At 34.4% G+C, this 21,519-nt stretch overlaps 1 protein-coding gene across 2 annotated transcripts in view; it reads left to right on the top strand.

Annotated features, from left to right (window-relative positions):
- The window catches only part of LOC126967992 (fatty acyl-CoA reductase 1-like), a 29,748-nt gene that overhangs the window by 7,112 nt on the left and 1,117 nt on the right, over positions 1 to 21,519 (top strand). Inside the window, exons 1-10 of one of the 2 annotated variants that reach the window (XM_050812751.1) lie at positions 3,017 to 3,109; positions 9,878 to 9,980; positions 11,156 to 11,272; positions 11,846 to 11,968; positions 14,535 to 14,660; positions 16,651 to 16,801; positions 16,874 to 16,975; positions 17,820 to 18,009; positions 19,326 to 19,432; positions 20,438 to 20,573. In XM_050812751.1, the coding sequence (XP_050668708.1) occupies positions 3,033 to 3,109; positions 9,878 to 9,980; positions 11,156 to 11,272; positions 11,846 to 11,968; positions 14,535 to 14,660; positions 16,651 to 16,801; positions 16,874 to 16,975; positions 17,820 to 18,009; positions 19,326 to 19,432; positions 20,438 to 20,573 (1,232 nt within the window). In that variant the 5' untranslated portion in view covers positions 3,017 to 3,032. Of the gene's footprint in view, positions 1 to 3,016; positions 3,110 to 9,877; positions 9,981 to 11,155; positions 11,273 to 11,845; positions 11,969 to 14,534; positions 14,661 to 16,650; positions 16,802 to 16,873; positions 16,976 to 17,819; positions 18,010 to 19,325; positions 19,433 to 20,437; positions 20,574 to 21,519 lie in introns of those variants that run through there. The other variant, XM_050812752.1, reaches the window with a different exon arrangement.

Genomic DNA, 21,519 nt, shown 5'->3' with positions numbered 1-21,519 from the left:
TGGTTTTCCTTGTGTTTTGCAAGAGTTGCGTGCAAGAAGTAGAATTATAATGAATGAATGTTGGTTGTGTTTGATAGATGAAGTATTATTGATGTAGTACGTGTGGAAGTTATATTTGTTTAATTTGATTGGTCGAAGCTATAGCTCGAAATAATAAATATAATAAAGCTTTTTAGCTTTATGCTTAAAAAAGTAGGGTCGACGATTGGAAATCTTGCGTCGAGTCTTCAAATAAACAGCTAGACTCACAATCACGCTAAAAAATTGTCCGAAGCAAAACTCTGCCTACGCTTCTATTGGGCAGAGATTTTATTCAATTGTGTTTCGACCGCGCTTTGAATACAACGCTGCGCAATAAGAAAATGCTCTGTGAAAAACTATCCAAATAACAGCATATCCAAACTTAAGAAGGGTGGAGTGTAGTATTTGAGGTAAATGCCCCTTTAATTGACAAAATTGTGTAACTAACTTGACGTTTTTACTCATTTTCCTAAATAATTGCATTTCAATTGCTTAAACAAAAAGCATTTGCCTAGTGTTCGCTTCCGAGCTTCTAGTGAGCGAAAACAATATAGACTGAACAATACTGCCACAAAATAAGGTGTTAATTTGAATTTATGAATTTTTTAATGTTCTTTTTAAGTTATTGTATGTGTAATGTTAACACGAGGAACAAACATAAACTTCTTATGCCTACTACTCGGTTAAGTCAAGTCAGTAGGTCTCTATTGGGCGATCTATATGCTTTTACAACATGATCCCTGAAAATATACAAAACAAATGGGTAACCAAATTCAAAAGGATTGTTTATGTGGTAAAAGTTAATATAACATACCTGATTTTCTTCGGTCCAGCCGTTCTCCAGTTACAAGTGTTCGTACAACTTAATTGTGTAATGTATGTAAACTGGAACTAAGTAATTTTATGATTATTCATTGTAAAGGATAGATAGGTATGAATGTATATTATGATTCATGGTTATGCAAAAGTTATAGGAAGCTATTGCAATATACCCCTCTAAACAATGTTAAACGATTCATTTCGGTCAGCATAAACACGCAGATTTAGAAACGCGTGAGCAAGCCACGTAGAGCTGGCCGTGGGAAAAACATGGCGTGTCCAAATGTATACCTGCAACCTTTAAGGTTTGACCCTGCAATTTAATGAATTTAACCTTTTATTTGATCAATACACTACAATAAACCTTAAAACTAATTAAATCAATCAACATAATTATACTGTAGTAAAAAATATACTAAATATAGGTCTCCCACTCAGAATCATGCTGCAGCAAACTACAGGGCTGGTTTACAGTGGGAGCCTTAACAAATGAAGTGAAGATTAATTTATATTGATAGTAACTGAAAATTTACTGAACTGTATGCATTTAAGATTAATAACTCCACCGCCAGCAGTCGTCCCGCCGTCACCTCGCCAGTCCCATTCGGCCGCCACCGGACCGCACCATAATATCGGGCACTCGGTTGTTTATTGTCATCGTCCTAACTATTCAAATATTTGTTAAAATTATGTACTGTAAAAGACAAAATTTATCTACTTTAAATACCAGAATACATTATCAATTTTTATTCCATGAAATATTTATGTTTCACTATTTTGGCGATAATGGCTTACGCATAAAAGGTATATAATATATGCTGTCGCGGGCTTTTTTGTAGGACTATTTAAAAAAATGAGGTAATAAAATTGAAGAAGCAATAATGACTTGAAGAAGCAAAGTGCCTTTTGCTTCAGCCACGGAAGTCACAACAGAGAAACAGAGAAATAAATACTCAAAACTTTACATAATATACAGTTTACACAGCAATTAAACTAAAATATCAATAAACTGAACTATTATCATTAATATTACGGATATTATATACAGATTTTGATATCTCACCTACTTTTAGTATATATTATAGAACTAGCTGACCCGGCAAACGTTTTTTTTTGCCATATAAATTATTTTTTTCTAAAATAAACTTAGCCTATGCTGCTCCTTATTATATCAGCTACCTGCTAATAAAAGTCTCGTCAAAATCGGTCCAGCCATTTCAAAGATTAGCCGCAACAAACAGGCAGACAGACAATAATTTTAAAAAATGTTTTTTTGGTTGTTGAATGTTATTATATGTATTCATATACATGCAGTAAAAAAACGGTTATTTCAATATTAAAAACAGACACTCCAATTTTATTTATATGTATAGATGTATAGACTAGTGCTGACCCGGCAAACGTTGTTTTGTCATATATTAAGTACCCCGCGCCTGTTTTTCTTTGAATTATCATAATATGTAATGAAAAGTCAAGGTATTTCTATGTCAAAAACATATAGGTTTCGGATCAGTTATCACCATAAATTATATTACACTAAAACCTTCTCCGAAATATTTCAACTAATGGTATAAGTATTATTCCGATCGGTTTGGTAGTTTTTGCAGTATAATCGAAGGGAAATATACCTCCCAATTTACTAATATACATTTCTGCGTCAGTGTATAATAAAAAAAACCGTGTGCATCTTGAGACGCCCGACAGATGTGATAGCTTTAACTATAAGTTGAACTATTTAATATTGAAATTGTTGAAATTGTGGAAAGCTTAGGTTATTATTTTTAAATTTTATGTATATTAATATAATAATGTAAGGGAAGGTTATATATGAATAAAATATTTAATTGATTATAAAACATATTTTATTCTTAGTAACAAAAGTAGTAATAAATAAACAAATTCAGTTGTAGATTTAAAAAAATATTACTAAGCATTTGAAACAATATTTTAAAACCTTTTAAAAGCATTAAATTATAACGGTTAAAAATCGTTTCAATTGTTTTTTTTTCTAATGGAAGCATCATGTTACGTAACGATGCGGTTTAAACTCCCATAAGAAGTGACCACTTGATAAATTAATTGTATTGAACGTAATAACATTAAGTTAAGAGAAAAAATGTGTGATAGTGGTATAACAGTAAGTTATTACTTGATTTCTACGTCAGTATTGCTTTGCGCTTCAAGTTATCAATATGTTTTGTGTATTGCGGTGTGTTACTATGTCGACGAGTGGTAAAGTTTATAAGCAATGCAGAAGTTATGCAAATAGGTATTTATTGTAAAAAAATAAATTTAAAGTAATATCTCGGTTTATGTAGCGACTACCTACTAATAGGTTTTAAGCTTGGTTCAGATATATAGCAATTATTAATTAATTTTAAGTGTAATTTAGGAATCGAGGGGTTTTTGGAATTTTGTTGTGGAAAATTTAAATACATATGAACCTTTACGAATACCTCTGAACTATAGAATAAGCGTCCTTTTTCGGTGTTCCAGGATGACACGGCGTGAGTACCTTCACAAAAAGTGCATACACTTTTCTAAAAGGCTTAACTTCTGTGATTCGTCCCTAGAATTCTGTGGGCGGCGGTGATCACTTATTATCAGGTGATCGGCACGCTCGTTTGTCCTCTTACATGAAAATAAAACAGTTTAAACCAATCCTGAAATACTTCCTTGACTTTTTTTTCTCGCGTCGAATCATTAATATTAGGGGTTAAAGTATAAAATTGCCAATTTGTTCGAATGAATTGAGTGATATTCGTTTTTTTTAACATATTTATTTAATCAAAATATTTACCATTACTATCTATACATTGCTGCCATCTAATAGGAATGAATAAATTCTCATGCTGTATGTGGTCTCGCGTTATCACGGAGAAATAACGGTGAAGATCGATTCATGTGTCGGGGCTGTTTTACTGCTAGTTTTGCTATCATTGTTTTGAGTTCGTCACAGACGTCTACGGTGATTACTTGATCAGATCAGAGAAAGCTATGAATAACACCATGCTGAGACCACCAAACAGTTAATAATAATAATAATAAGCCGTTTATTCCGTAACCCATATTTTACAATCAAATGTTAGTAATTTAAAGTTCTTAAAATCTAGTGTTAGTTTTATTTAAAATTACCAATTTAATTATTTATTTTTATATAATTTTGGTTATGGACCCCATTTTGGGTATAGGCCTTCCCCAACTTTTTCCATTTTTCCCTATCGTTGCAGTAATCGTTCCAGTTTCTCCCCACCGCCTGCACGATGTCATCTGCCCATCGCTGCTTTGGTATACCGGTGCATCTTTTACCTGGTGGTTCTTTCCATTTGGTGGTCCCTATTGTCTACCTTCTGTCTGTGAAGCGTGCAATGTGGCCAGCCCATTGCCATTTCAATGTTATCGCGTGTGTTAGTGCATGGGTAAGCTTGGTTTTCTTTCTAATTTCTTTACTACATACTTTTTGTAGTTTTCTGATCCGCAATATGCTTCCCTCCATTGCTTTTTGTGTCTTTTCTATTTTTTGTTTTATTTTATGTTATGTTTTATTATCCACCAAACAGTTACCATTACCTTTTTGTTGTTAAGCTTAGCTTTAGGACACTGTTGTGGCGCTTGACCTGGGGTCAGCCATTGCATTTTTCGCATACGGCTATCGTAAAGTCTTTTCATCGCATGTTACAATTTGATCCAATATTTCTTCATTTAAGTATTGATTCAACAAGGCAACACAAGCCCCAACATGCGTTTCTTTCTGCAGATGAGACAAATTAAGAGGCACCCACTTTTTTTTATTGATTTGACGCAAATGAGTCAATATTGTTGATAAAGTAACATTAAGCCATGCCGGATTAGCTTACGCCATCTCTTTCAATTCATTGTTATTCACCTGTGTTGGTGGTCTTCTTGAAATCAAAGTTTCCATCACGAAAGCGTTTAAACAAAATCGCACGGTGCATTCATTAGCAGTCCCCTCTCTAAACGCAACATTGATATTGCGAGCTGTTTCTGCCGCGTTAGTTCCGGGTCGGAACTCGTATTCAAAAATCACTCAAATTTTATAAATATCCTTCTTTCTTATCTAAGCTGAATAAAACAAATAACTGAAAGTCAAAATTGCAAAATTTATTAATAAACCAAAACAAATCTTATAGCTATATTTACGATACTATGACTTAAAAACTTAAACATAAAAAAAAAACTTAAAATTAAAACTATTTTTACGTGGAAGTACGCTTGGTACGCCAAGAATACTGGCAGCATTTCCGCGTTGGATAGCTAGGCTGATCCGTTCACCGAAATAGGCGCGAAGATAGTATTTTGAACATTCTCCGCGCCTCTGGGCCTCACGAGCCAAGTGTCTCGACACCAAAGGGCACAAAGGTGTATGTGTACTCACTGAGACCAACATATTTGCGACGCTTGCCGTTTTCGGCAGTCGAAGCAGCAGCCCCAACACCAAAATTATTAAATAAATAATTCTATTTGTTGAATGCGATTACTAATATGACAGGAATAACGATCATCATGTCATAAAGCAATGAAGTCAAGCTCTAAAGGTTTATGCATTCAGTACAGGATAATTTATATTTATACAATTTATTCTTTATTACTTTTTATTAAATAATTGGTACTTAAAACGCTTTTAACAAACACAATTCGTATATTGGATGCAACACCTAACAAATTAATTTGTTTTGTCTATTACAGCCATTGTAAAATACTCTATTGATTGAAGAGTGCCCGTTGATGTTTTGTTGTATGTTCTTCTCACGAGCTCTAATTTTTCCGAACATATGGTAGGACGATTCAAAAGCGCTTAATTTATGCCTGATTGAATAAAGTTTTTTTGACTTAGACCTTAGTAAATATAAAGTATATTACAAGCTGTGCTATCAAGCATCCTATAAATATACTATAATTTGAACCGGTTGTATTCGATAAGTGTAACCAGACTATTTGCCGTTACTATTACAGTAATCAAAAAACTTTAAACTGATATTGAAAATACTTTACCTAATTAGTAAAAATAGGTCTATAACTTTTTAAAAGACAAACGAGAAATATCCAAAATTTTGGTAATAATCAGTTTAATAAGTATACATAATATTTACAGCCAAAAAATATAGATATTATCCAACGCTATGAGTAACGGTTGTTAATTTCGTCAATTCACACGTTTTGTCAATATAAACATACAAGATGTTGTAATGGTATATTGTTTAATTTTGAATTAACTATGCAAATAAGTTTTGTTAGTATTTTCAATTCTCACGTTTGAAACGTTAGACAGAATGCTGACTATTTTTTTAAAAATTGAAACTTTTATTACATCGTCTTAAACATTTTCGTCTGTGTGTTGCATGTCGCGTTGTTGCGCGTCGCAAAGAATTGAAAGTATTCAAATTTCATCACTTTTAACCAATAATTTTAGCCAGGGCTAAGACACAGAGTCAATAGAAATATTAGTTGGAGACTTATTCTACTTTTATTATTTCCCATTATCATTCCAATTTTCCAAGTATAAAATTAAGATTGATAAAGCGATTTTTATACACTTGATGGAATATTATTCCAAAAATGTTTAGTTAAATGTCTAGTAGTAATTTTTAGCGAAATTTTTCGAGTCTTGATGCTTCTACAATAAGGCCAACTAGACGAGATGAAGAATATAAACAAAGTTTCAGGGCTTCAAAACATTCTTATTTGAATAAATTATATACAAATTATTCATTCCTTATTCTAATAACTGTCGATTTCTAGAACAAAGATGATTCGTCGGAAGTGTCCGAATCAGCCAAATTTATGACAATACTCAGTATAATGTAACATTGTTTACATTCTTTATCTCCTCTCGTTGGCCTTAGTATACATACTTTTTAGATTTTACTAACCCTTTCTCATTTTCTTTCTTTTCGATTTACATTTATATACCTTTTAACTGCTAGTAAAAAAGACTCTTTTTTTAAATTTTTCTTTATTAATTTGTCTGTTTAGAAAAATTTGAAATGAATATTGATATAATATACTCTTCTTCCTTCGTAGTCTTTTGTTCGTCTTCTTCTGCCGTGAAGCAGTATGATGCAAGTATTATTGTGATACAAGGCGCTAGTAAAACTACGGCACGAAGAGCCCTTTTAACTTCTCTCAAAGTAACGGTTAGTTTGTGTCTCCATGTCAAATTGATGATCCCCTTTACGAATTGATGTTGCTTTATGACGTTTACCAAGTTGCAATATCAAATCAACCAAAATCAAAATCACTTTATTCGTGTAGGTTAAGGAAATGACACTTATTTATGTCAAGTTTTCTTTTCTTTTTACATTCACTGCCACTTCGCAAAGGGTTGAGCTTTAATGAGAGAAAGAGGGCAAGAAAGTCATTGTCACCTATTAAAACAATATTTACAGATTCAATGTTTGATGAATCATTTCAACTAAAATGTATATAAAGTGACGCAACAAAAATACTCAAACGTCCAATACTTAAAAGTAATACCTTTCACGAGTAATTCAAAAAAATAAACGTAATATGATTCTTAAAAACTAGAATTATTGAGTATAGTAGATGCGTCAATCCACACACACCGTATTTTGTAAGCATTTTTACTATTAATGGTACATACCCTATAGCAAACAAATAAATTTCTAATATTGTGATAGTTTAGTTTAAAATCAAGGTTATATCATTTTTTAGATTATTTTCATATTCGCTTTAATTGTAACTTCTATTCCCTGTACTCCATTTTTAGTAGCTATTATTTATGATAATATCTCTTAATTGCTTAATTTATGCTTGGAAATAATAATGATTGTGATGACATCACTTAGTTCAAATTAAATTAATATAATATAATTTCTTTGTGATATATGTTTGGATTGCTTCCTGCTAATTTTCCAAGTAGTTTTATTAAGTAAGCTATAAATTATTATATATTAATATTTATTAAAAAGTACAACTCGTCACCCATCCTGCACATAGCCCCGACCTAGCCCCCTGTGATTTCTGTATTTTCCCCAAAATCAAAGATTTTATGAGAGGTTTCACTTTTACCAATTCCAAAGAGGCAGTGATAGCATTCAATCAGCACCTTGAAAACGTGTCCTCAGATCTATGGTCCTCCTGTTTTAAAAAATAATAAGGTACGATCGCATGAAAAAATATTAAAAATGTACAGGAGAGTATTTTGAAAATCATATTATCTGGGATTCAATCTTTCGATTTATCTTTATAAATACCTCTATGACGCGCGATTACTTAACTTTATAATTAGTAATTTAATTCTATTTGCATAAACCTCTGTAACTAAGATGACATTGATTTTTTTTGTTTACTTAGTTATTCTTATTCTACCTGCAAATTCCCCATTTAACTAATTAAGTCATTTTGAGCCTCAATGACCTTAAGTTTTAGTTGTGCTTTAATCTCATATGGATATTTATTTGAAAACTGTCAAAGTGAGGGCTATAATCTTGTAGAACGTAAATGTGGCAGTCACATGTTCAAACTGAAACGCAGAGCCAGTGGCACCCATATTTAGCTTTAGAAAGTACTCAACTTTACTCTATGTATGTATATAGCCTATCTTTATTTATTTACTAATAATCCAACAGGTTTATATAACATAACAATAGACTAACAAATAAGCCAATTTAGGAGTAAGAATAATAATTACAATACTTTAATAGGAATACATCTGCTATTTTATGCTAGTATTCTTACGTACGTTAATAATAATAGTATTTAATAGGCATGTGTGTGTGTGTGTGTGTATAAGTGTAGGTGAGTGAGGGTGTGGGTGATTGAGTGTTTTCGTGTTTATGCTATATAACTTTATTTTCTTGTGAATTAAGTATTGAGATTTCTTGTAAACAGCGTTGCTTAGACATCGCAAAAATGTCAGCACCTACGTACTCACCATTATTTAATATGTTAAACATTAAAAAATACTGTTCTGGGCATAATTTGTAGTTACTTGGGGGACGTGAAACAAGCCTGTATAGATTCCAATAATTCCGAACAGTCTATAAGGTTATTCCATAACATATGGAGTAACAGTAAATCGCTTTTTTCGCCGTATAAACAGAGGTTCCATTCTAATTTGTACGCAGACATCGTCATAGGTGTCGAAATGAGAGTAATCCTGAAGCAGAATCTAACAAACTTCTTCTGTATAGACTCAATTCTATTTATGTGTACTGCACAGTGAGGTGACAATGAGTAAGGTGAAATACATGCATAGTCAGGGATACTCCTTACGGATGTTGAGTACAGAGTTTTCAAGCATGTTATATTTATAAAAGATCTACATGTACGTTTGATAAATCCAAGTCGTTTAAGAGCTTCATTTGTTATAATTTCAATTAACTTATAAATTTTTTGACATTTGCTGCCATTAATACATATGCGATTCTTGGTGTAATTTACTGCCAGAACTTTCAAATGTTTAGGCAACCCGATGGAAGTTCATAATCATCATAAGAATTTGCGGGATTTTCAAAAACGCTTTCGAAGTGTTGACTAAAAGCAGAGCATATCTCATTATTGTAATCTTTTCCGTTGTATGACATAGTGTTAGGATGACATAATATATTACTCGTACCCGTTCTTAGAGATTTAACGTATGACCATAACCGGATTCGATCTTTATTGATATATACTTGCATACGATCGATATAGTTAAGTTTTTATTTCATATTACAAATCATCATCAAACATATTTCATATTACAGAAGTTGCCCGGTCAATGAATTTCAAGTCATTGATTTCAAGGGGAAGGAACATCTGATTATCTTAGAGTAGTTAACTTCTCCATGTCAATGTTGAGATGCTTTAAATTTTTTACACCTTTTGGATTGCAAAAGTACGTCGGTCTGGTACAAACTAATAATATCCTTGAAACAAAGCATTATTTTTTTTTATATTCTGTTTATGAGCCTATTTACTAGCTATAAATGAAATCTACGTGTTAAAAAGACTAATTTTGCACTTTATTTGCACATATAATATATTTATAGCATTGATATAAACATAATTTCAGCTATAGTGTTCCAGCCTTACCGGATGAACAATACAAAAAGGTAGCTGATTATTATGCGGGAAAATCTGTTCTTCTTACTGGAGCTACTGGATTTGTAGGAAAGGTAAAATTGTTTATTTAATATCAATAAACTGACTACGTTATTAAACTCAGTAAATTGTTCAATCTACTCGAACGGCATAACCCTTTTTTCGCTGCAAATAGACTAACACCCGATGAACAGAATACTTTTAGTTCCACGCCGCTATACCCATACAAGTTCAATATCTCACCAAATGCTCTAACATGCTCTAACAGTTTCGCGTTCTGACTAGGGCTAGGTACAAGAATCTAATATTCACATTTTACGAACTAGGTATGCCAGACAGACTTATGCAGTTTATTCGAGATTTCTTTACAAATCGCACATTACCCGGCCTATTTCTGCCGTGAAGCAGTATTGTGTGAGAATTGCTGTATTTCGGTTTGAAGGGCGCCGTAGCTAGTGAAATTACTGGGCAAATGAGACTTTACATCTTATGTCTTAAGGTGTTAAGTCGAGAGCGCAGTTGTAGTGTGCCTCAGAATTTTAGGGCAGTGCGTTGTAATGGGCAGGGCGATACAAGTACCATCAGCTCAACGTCCTGCTCCTTTTGTCCCTTATTGTCATGAAAAAAAACCATATCACGTCGAAGTCACGCTCTCTTGGCATGAGTCAGGGTGAGTTCCTCCAGAAAGTTTAGTACTCTCGCCGATCTGCTTCTCGCTCTATAGAGCGAGAAGCAGACCTGCTTTTACCCGTGACACAACTCTATATAACCGTACTTTGGACATCCCCTTTTTTATTCCAATAAGTGATTTGGAAAATTGCAAACAACTTCATCTTTAACAAGGTGACCCTTCCACTTGTTTGTGAAACTGATTACGACATCGATGCGGCTTAATTGATCCCTATCAAGGCGTCACGTTTCTCTGTTCCTTTAACGAACAGCTAGACTGAAGTCTCAGTTGCGAAATAGAAAAGCTATTTTGAGCTATTAAGAAGCCGACTTAATCCAAACATATTACATAGCAAGGTAATGCTCAGTCATAAACTATGCCCACAAATTAAATGTTCAGCGTGCATACTAACTACGAAGTACGTGTTTTGTTTTCATACATTAGTTCCAAAGACCTTACCTTCAGATTAGCTCGTGTCTTTTTTCTACGTCATCCTATTTATCAAGATTACTGTGTACTACAAGATGATAATTATCAAGTATAATTTACTTTATATATTCTTTAAAATCACTGTTTCAGGTACTTTTGGAGAGGCTATTGTACAACTGTGCTGATATTGAAAATGTATTTGTATTAATTAGACCAAAAAAAGGATTAAGTGCGCAGAAGCGGTTAGAACAGATGACAAATGCACCAGTAAGATGTTTTTATTTTTATTGTTGTAAAAGCAAAAGCTGCATAAACAATTTTGATAATATCATGCTTCATAAAACGAAAAAATTAACCAGGTCTGTGCGATCGTTGCTAAGATCTCTCTACGTCTTATCTCCTCCATTTGGTGAATTTTCTTTTTGCACAGCCTGTATAGGCATACTTGGCGTAAATATATCGAGAAATTTCAGCGCTATGGTCTCAATGGAAGAGGAGGTCATGTTTTCCTCAGAAAAGGTTGGAGTTCTCAATCAATAAATCGAGACAATACTTTACTTAAAACTACTTGTATAAGGTAAAAATTGGAGTTCCTGAGTACTACTTTATATGACAAAACAACGATTGCCATATAAATAAATAATATTATATTTTTCCATTTCCATTGCATTAAATATAATCTTTTAATATGCAATTAGTGGAATTCAATAGAAATTTAAGAGGTATTCGCTTTTGATTTTTTGTTTTGAATCTATTTTTTTATGGAATAGAAAGACAAGCGAGCATTCGGTTCAACAAATTTTATTTAAAACTATTAATAATAGGTTTTACCTTTTTCAGATTTTTACCAAACTCAAGCAAAACAGTCCCACCGCCCTAAAAAAAATAATTCCAGTTGCTGGAGATATGACTCTTCCCGAATTGGGAATCAATCCTGCCGACCGGGATACTCTTGTCAATAATGTATGTAAATAATAAAAAGCTTATTTATATTTATTATTTTTTATGACAATAAGGGATGAGACGAGCGGGACGTTCAACTGTTGGTAATTAATACGCCCTGTCTTTTTTTGCCATTGTCTTTGGCCATTGACCTTCAGGAGTCACCTTGAGACATAAGATGTTAGGTCTCACAAATAAAATTTGAAAAACTAAATTTTATGAACGATGCGGGATACGAACCCACGACCTACGGCGTTCCGTGCCGGTGCTCTAACCAACTGAGCTAACCGTTCAAGTACCGCCTCGCTATAAAATTCTGTTTTTTTTGTTCAACTCTCAGGTTGTGGCTTTATCTACAGGATCTACTTTACAGTTGATAACCTGCTCAACCCCAATATTTGCATATTAGGAAATTGACTTGAGATGTCGCTCTTGTAAATCTAAACAATATGTTATGTTTTTAAAGTGATAATCTTCACTTCTAGGATTAATACTCAAATAAAATTTGAAAAACAAAATTTTATCAACGATGCGGGATGCTACGACGCCCTTCAGACCGAGTTCACGGCAGGAAAAGGTGCCGTTGTGGTACCCATAATCTAGCCGGTAACCTTTACACAGTAGCCTCCCACTGGTAAATGCCCTTAGTTGCCTCTTAGACCCTTGGGTCTTCCTATCGTCTATCGTCGTCCTTAGGACTTCCCTATTTGTTTTGATGCCCCGGAGAAGCACACAGGACAAATTAATTATATCTATTTTAAATTTCCTAACCTGCCTGATTTTAAAGTTAAAGTAATTTAGTGTATTTTTGGTTCTTTGTATATTTTTAAAATTTCCAATAAAATTCTCGCATAATACCTTCATTTATTTATGCTGTGTCATTGATGCATTTACTGTACTCGATAACTCTTGTATTTTTATTTATTAATGTACATAGGAACGAGTTAGTACTGTCTGGTTATATTATTATAGTGTAATTATATATCGTTAGTAGGTAGAGGGCAGGGGTTAGATGTTCATGCGTCAATCTGACATATCGGTATAATCGGTTTGCCTAGTTGTAAGATTTTGTGGTTGAATAACACTGACCTCTACTATATATACTACTGGACTGGCGGCTGTCAAAGTGCTTTTGTGCTTGTTTGATACTCGCCATTTTGGCGATGTTGGCCATGTAGTGAGAGTCTGAGTCTGAGTCGGTGTTGAAACTAGTGATGACAACCTCAGCAAACATCGATAGATGGTGGGAAACTATTTATAAAAAAAATGTATCCTTTATTACGTTCATTCTTGTAGTATAAATAACACGGAAAATGTTCGATATTAATTCAAAAATACTTCAGAGCATTGTACGTTCCTTCGCAGCCATTTGTATTATACGTCAAAATTAGTTCTCTGGGCACTCGCGAATGGCGCTTCAAACAGGCACAAAAATTTGCTGTCAAACAATAAACATATGGAACAGCCTGTCCAGTATTATTTATGCAGGTCAGTGTTGAATAATAAAATGTTGTACGATTTGCTTTTGGTGTTTCCATTATTAAGACTTTAGAAAATTTAAACGATTAGATAGAGCCTCTTACAATTAGACAACCAATTAAAACACGCCTTTAGTGTGCTTGCTAAGCTACATCTTACACTCACGATTTGTATTTTTTTGTGTATGTGTGCGTGCATTGCTCAAAATAGAGGTTAACTGTAACATTTAAATTTTTTCGATGTCTTCACAGCTGTCTATCCAGACATACAAATGTATGATATATATAGATCTAAGATTACAAAACCAAACAGTAAATTATTTATTTATTTTGATTTACTTATTCGATTTTTACTGCTTCACATTCTTTATTATCTTTATTATTCATCACGTTATATACTATTGTAATTAAATAATTTGTTAAGCGTTGACACTGTAATTGTTGATTTAAAGGAGTGGCAATGAGTTTCTTGAGACTTCTCCTCATTAAAGCTCAATCTTTCCCGAAGTGGTGGTTCGGCCACGTCGTGCCTAGTCTCCCACTGTCCGATACTAGTCGATAGCTAAACGATTTAAAAAATAACGACTTTAAATTTATCGTATATTAAAGGAAGAAAACAAGTCAAGTCCAAGTCGCACTCACACACGCATTCCCACACAATCGTACAAGATATTACACAATACTTTCGCAAAATAAACATTCTTCATTCAAACGTTTCATATTTGTTGTATTCACGTTACTATCTAATTTTTCGAATATGGACTTATTACTTGGGTAATAAACACACTAATGGGTCTATAGGTCATGTGATGTCATACAATCAGACGAAAAAAATTACTATCCGTACAACTATTGTAAGTACCTGAGCATGATTGAAAAAATCACATATTTTTTAACATACTAAACCAAAGAGTATTATAGCAGTATTTGACTACATTTTTCTCTTTAGACTCAACGTTGGAAAATCTTTAAATTTTTCATGATCAGCAATGTTGGATAAGTCATGCTTAAATAAACGCTTTAATTTGTTTGTTGGTACACTTATTAACAAACTTTACTAGAGATGCGTGTATGAAGAGGTCTTAATAAAAATATAATTTTTTATACAGGTCTCCGTTGTTTTTCACTCAGCAGCCACAGTAAATTTTGGAGATTCCTTGGAAAAAATAATTGATAACAACATACGTGGAACGATTAAACTCGTAAACCTCAGCAAGACAATTAGGAACTTGGAGGTACGTATAAAAAAAAGATCTATTTAAAAAAAGTTCATCATTATCATCATCATCTGTCCGTCAAACTATGTGCCCTGCTGATTGCCACTTCAGTTTGGTTATCCTACGGATCTCCTCATTTCTGATTCGATCTCGCAAGAAAACTCCAAGCACAGCCCTCTCCATGAGCTTTCTCGTTAGGCCCATAGTTAGCGACCATGTCTGCGTACCGTTAGTCATCACTAGCAATACACACTGGTGGAAAACCTTCGTCTTCAGACACTGTGGTATTGGTTCGAGAAGATTTTACGGAGCTTCCCTAACGCTGCCTATCCGAGTTGGATTCGACGAGTGACCTCTTTCGCGAGATTAGACCTACTTGACTGGATGGTTCGTCCAAGGTAGAACGTACTCGTCAACAATTTCCAGAGTATAGTTTCCAATTGTTACGGGAGTAGGTACAACATGGACATATGACATGATCTTCACCTTGTCCATGTTTATTTTGAAACCTACTCCTTGGGAAGCTGTATGGAGGCCATCGAGCATATGGTTTAAGTCTTCCATGGTCTCTGCCAAGATTACGATATCGTCTGCGAATCGAAGGTGAGTGATGTATTCGCTGTTGATATTGATGCCCCGTCCGTTCCAGTCCAGAAGCTTAAAGACAATTTCCAACGCAATAGTGAACAGCTAGGGCGCTATGATATCGCTTTGTCTGACTCCTTGCTGCAGTTGGATAGGCTTCGCGATTGGATCCTGGGGACGGACTGACATGGTGGCGATTTTACATAAACACTTCAATGCTTCGACATATCGATAATCAATATGGCATCTATGGAGAGACTGAAGCACCACCCAGGTCTAATCAAAGTCTCTAGGATCGAATCAAAGGCTTTCTCATAGTCCACAAACGCCAAGCATAGTGGCTGGTTATACTCCTCGGTCTTCTGTATAACCTGTCGTAGCGTATGTATGTGGTCTATGGTGCTAAGGCCGTTTCGGAATCCTGCGCACGAGATAATTCGTGATAACCCGAGAAAACAGCTTATATACAAGGCTCAGAAGTGATATGGGCCTAAACTTATTTATAAGCATTTTATCGCCCTTTTTGTAATACAGCATTAATATACTTCTGTACCATGTTTGCCGCGTTTTGACCTCGAGTATGACGAAATTCAATAGCTTCTGGAGGATCTTAAGCATAGGAGCACCGCCATTTTTCAGACGTTCAGCTGTAATTCCATCAGCACCCCGCGCCTTGTTGGTTTTAAACTGTTTTAGTGTTATATTTAACTCGTACAGGCTCACGTATGGGACATATTCGGTATAGTGTCGGGTTAATGTGACTCTTGGGTCTTCAGCCATGTGCCCACGCGGTGTGTATGACTGTCCGTAGAGCTTCTCGACTTCCCTCAAAAGTTCGGGCTTAGACGAAACGACCCTGCCGCAACCGGTCATCAGCTTCTTCAGTTGGTACTACCTAATAGACAAATCTCGTGCGAATACTTTGGTGCCCTTGTTTCCCTCAACGTTTGCCTTTACACAATCTGTATTATGGCAGCGTGTATCGCGAGTCCATGACTTGGAGATCTGTCTATCTAGCTGCCTATACTGGGAAGTATTGTCCAACGAGTGAAGGGCCATTTGGCGTCTTACACCCATCATATTGAGGCTTTGAACAACTTAGACCCATTCCATAAAATGTAGATGACTAAAACTAATAATTAATGTTAAGCATGGTATTCTTTATTTTCAAATATTTTTAAAAATACCTACAGTCGGACGCAGTGAAAATGGGCTCAATATTTTTGGGATATAATTATTATCGTAGCTTTTATTGATTACACTTACATAAGGAATTACATAGCCTCATGTCGGCTCACACTCCTTATGAGAAATTAACAATTTTTTAAAAAGGAATTAAGAACAATATAGTATGATGACAGTATGCAAATGATGACAGCGTAGGTTTATGATATAACTAATACTGTTATTTTTCGTTTTGCAGTCTTTTGTATATATTTCGTCGGCTTATTCGAATTCGGATAAGGAAATAATCGATGAAGTAGTTTATCCATTAACCAACAAAATAGAAGAAATCGAAAAATTTTGTAAAGAGGGTTCCCATGATAATATGAAAGCTGTGAAAAAAATTATAGGCAAGGATTAACTTATTTTTCATATATTTTTTGAATTGCATTGCCAATATTAATTTATTTTATGTGTTTCAGGTGATAAACCAAACCCATATGTCTGGTCGAAATCCTATTGTGAGACCATAGTGAATAATGAAAGAAAAAACATGCGAACTCTAATAGTTAGACCTTCAATTGGTATGTCTGATCATGTATAGCGTGGTGAGCAGGTTAAATGAATTGCAATTGAGAACATCTGTTTAAAAATGAACAGTATATTTTATTTAAACTATCGTAAAAATGACGCATGGTGTACTGCAAGTCTGCGTTCCATCCTTAACCCTGTTATTTCTGCATGATATGCTACAATTTAGCGGTACCATGAATACTATAACATTACTATAAAGACGACAGCATGGGGTATGCGTTTGATACCGGTATATATCTCTCGAGCAATGACGAGAACCGGAACAAACTTGTGTCTGAATTTGAGTTAATCTCTAAAAAAACCTCATTTCTCGTAAAACCACTCTAAAACAACACTACCCTCTGCCTCACCTAGTATCAGAATTAATATAAAGATTGTTTGTACAGGTATCCATTGTATTTCACTCAGCAGCCAATGATTGACTATTCCTCTCATTTCTGTGCATTTGATCGCGTGCAACGCAGAGCTGCTCGTTATAGGGGACCCAGTGTTCTGAGAACGGCTAGATCACTTGGCGTTGCGTAGAGGTGTCGCTGTATTGTGGATCTTCTACTGCATTTATCACGGGGCGTGTTGCGTGGAGTTATTTGACCTTATTCCTATCCTTGATTTCCACATTTATGCGACACGCCACAAATTAGTTCCTCTTCAGTGCAGTGTTTTTTACTTTTCTTCCAGGCATCTTCCTTTCGTGGTGTTTCCAAGTTGATACGTACCTTCAGAAAAGCGCGTACCTAAACTCTTTTATTCAGTTGCCTTATTTCGCCTTTGTTATTTATACGAGGTTCTCTCTCTCTCTTGTCTGATTCAAGCCTAATATTTATATTCTAACAGTGACTCCTGTTATAAAAGAGCCTCTACCTGGATGGACAGAAAGCTGGGTTGCAGCAACTGGGATATTTTCAAATATTGCCGAAGGTATAATGCCTGCAATATTTGGCCACCATCTTGATAACGTTTGTGATATGATACCAGTCGATTATGTTGCCAATTTCGCAATTATAGTAGCAGCAAAAAATGAGCGGTAAGATTCTGCAATTGCAAATTGATTTCATTAGTTTTATATTTAAATTTATTTACTGCTCTTAATAAATAGGTAGTTTGCTATTTATTGATTCAAATACTTTTAAAGCATGAAAAACTTAACTTAATATACCGTAATACGGGGGTTATAGGAATGGCGGGTTAAATAGGAATAATCTCTGCCTTTCAAAATCATTCTGCTAGTATGGTTACTATTCAAGAGAGGTCAACACTTTTTTATATCTGAACGAATGTAAATTTGCTAAAAAATCTCATTCAAGTTGTAGGTAGTCGAAGCCACGTGTTAAGTATAGCTTGTATGTGTTAAAGTATCTGCAGGTATTGAAATAGTTATTATCGTAGTAATAATATTTGATTGTGCTAAAAGAAACGTGAAGGTAAGTAATTAATTGCGAAATTACATTGAAAATTAAAAAAGTTAAAACAAATATTCCGATATAAATATGCGGTCAAAGGAAAGAGACAATTGACAATACTATTATTGAGGTGCCTGCAAACGCTCCTAATATTGTAATAATTCCGGTATCTACTGATTTTTCCATTGGAGCCGTGCCAATTATTTTTGCTAAACATTTTTACTGTCAAACAATTGCTATGAGAACTGATGACGAAGGTGTAATGGGCCAAAAAAAAGTAAACAAGATCATATGAAATAAATCATAAAGAAGCCCAAAATAAAATTTATATCAGACATAAACTAAAATTGCCATTGCTTTTGAAGAAGAGAAATAGAAATTCCACCCTTAAAAAAAGCCAAAGTAGGGGTAGGCCAAAGTAGCCAAAATAACTCAACCCATCCAAAGAGAGAAACAACGACATGGAACAATATTATTGTGCAAAATTTTAGAAGGAAAATAAGTTTATTTCTGCTTAAATTTTGGTTAGGTTAGGCAAATGCTTGATCTTTTTTATTAGGTACTAACATACAATAAAATATCATTTCACAAAGTTTTTTTAAATGTATCTACTACTAGGTTAAGTACTTACTTAGGTAACTAGTACTAGTATCTTTTTTAAATTAGCTAGGAAGGTACTTATATGTGATAGTCCTTATTATTTCCAATTAATTCCTCCTTTGGACTTGTTAACCCGTGGGGGGTAAATAGGATTTCATAAGGATTTTTGAGTATATCTTAACATACCCGATCCCTAACGGAAGAAGATTTAAATTCCAATAAAAAAATTAAGGTTGGACCAATTTACCGCTTTATGTTACTTATTTTATCTTGATGATTTAAAGATGATATATGACGTAGAACTCTTAATACACATAATAACATAAAAATATTTTAAAAGGTCCATAGAAACACCAGTTTATAATGTCTGCAGTAGTTCAAGTAATCCCATTACATGGCGAAATGCGGCAAAAATGTTCTGCGGGGCAACCGGGACACAGAGTTATGGTGAGTATACATCACCAGATCTATAAATTATTTAAGTCATGTAAGAGATAAAAAGATTGTAAAATCAAAATGTGTCATGAACACAAAAAACAGTATCACCGTAACTCAATTTTAAAATGAAAAGGGACTACGGCATTTTAAGGCGAAAAATTTTTTTGTTTTCCTTTTATAATTTCAATAGCAATAACAGTATTTTTTTTGCAACACGCGCCGACTAGATTTTTAGAAGTCATCGACAGAGGATATTGTGTTTTCATATCTATCGATAGTACGATAAATGAACATATAACTGATACCTAGCTGTTCTAGTGTCTTGAAATTGACAAATGAAAAAAATAATATACCTTACCACAACCTATTTTAATTTATACCTGAATTTTTTACTGTATTCAAAAAGCAAATATAAATATATATATATATATATATATATATATACTTATTATACAAAGTTTATCATACATTTATTCAAACAATACAAATCATATTACGAATGTTACAATACTATGCCTATATAAAATTAAAACTAGTGAAAGCGTACCAAGAATACTGGCAGAATTTCCGCGTTGGTAGCTAGGCTGATCCGTTGACCGAGATAGCTGCTAGCGTTTGGGTTCCAGTAGCCTTATTGAGGCGCGAAGATAGTATTTTGAACATTCTCCGCGCCTATGGGCCCCACGGGCCAAGTGTCTCGACACCAAAGGGCACAAAGATGTAGAACTCACTGAGACCAACATATTTGCGACGCTTGCCGTCTTCGGCAGTCGAAACAGCAGCCCCAGCACCAACTGACGTAACTTGGACATGAGAAGGAGCCAGAGTGTCGACGCAAGTCGCGCCCACACAAGCGCCCTTCCCCGTGCCCAAGCCACCAGCGTCATTCCATCAGGACGCTGGCCATCGCGGCGGGTAATATCATTTGGCTCTAAAACAGCTGGTATATTAAGAGAGTATATTATTATATTATACAAAGTCATAATTTACACTTACCAACATCTCTTTTCACAGATTCTCGTACAAGGGGTCCCCATAAAGTAACAGAAACAGATTCAAAGATACTCTTTCAAACGATAATATTTCTCTTCCAACATATGCCTGCCTTGTATCGTGACATAGAGCTGCTTTTAAAGGGAAATAAAACGAGGTAATAATGTATATAATGTGTGAGTTTTGGTATAAATCTAATGTAATTGTTATTAGTTGACGTAAGTATTCAGGATTGGGACAGCTATTTTTTTCTTTCCTCCATTTCTTGGCATGCACTTGAGACAGCTTGTAATTGTATAAAGCTATAATAACGTTACGGTACTGTTGACGACCCAGAATATTGACTTCTGTGTTTCCGGTTTGCGGCCACTAGCGTCGTCTATGGACCGCCGCTTTAATTCCTCGTCCATTCAGAAGCGCGGATTATCAAGTCTGCACCGGAAGTCGTGTGATATAATACTCGTCAAAAACTACCACCCATTAAAAAAACGACTGCGTCAGAGGAACGGGCGCAAGAAACTCAGCTAGTTTTTTTTATAAAAAAATTTTTAACAAAAAAACAACCGACTTCAAAAACACTATTCCAAAACAATAGATATAATGTGCACTAAAAAGTATAAAAATAATTGCGTATTTTTATGCAATCTAATTAGTTTATCTAATTCTAGTTACGATTATTGTAATTTTTGGAATCGGTGTCCTTGCGCCGCGACCCGCTCTCGCCTCTCGCCTCCTCACGAATCAAGCACATCTCACCTATAACTATGTATGTAGTAACAAACCTATATTGGATGACACCGACCGACATAGGATAAAAATACGCAATTATTTTTATACTTTTTAGTGCACATTATATCTATTGTTTTGGAATAGTGTTTTGAACTCGGTTGTTTTTTTGCTAACATTTTTCTATTTTATGATTTTTAGTGAATTTCAAGTACACTTACTAACAATTTGTCTAAATATGTGTAGATATACTAAATTTTTCAATGCAGCAATGAACGTAAGTGCTTTGCAATTAGATGACAGACAGTTAGAAATTCTGTCACAGATCGCACCCTTACTGTAAGTCGTTAAGGAGTCCCATTGATCATCATATTCGA

The sequence above is a fragment of the Leptidea sinapis genome, chromosome 14, assembly GCF_905404315.1.
Source record: "Leptidea sinapis chromosome 14, ilLepSina1.1, whole genome shotgun sequence".
NCBI classification, from domain to species: Eukaryota; Metazoa; Arthropoda; class Insecta; order Lepidoptera; family Pieridae; genus Leptidea; species Leptidea sinapis.
This window is presented reverse-complemented; position numbering and strand designations above follow the sequence as displayed.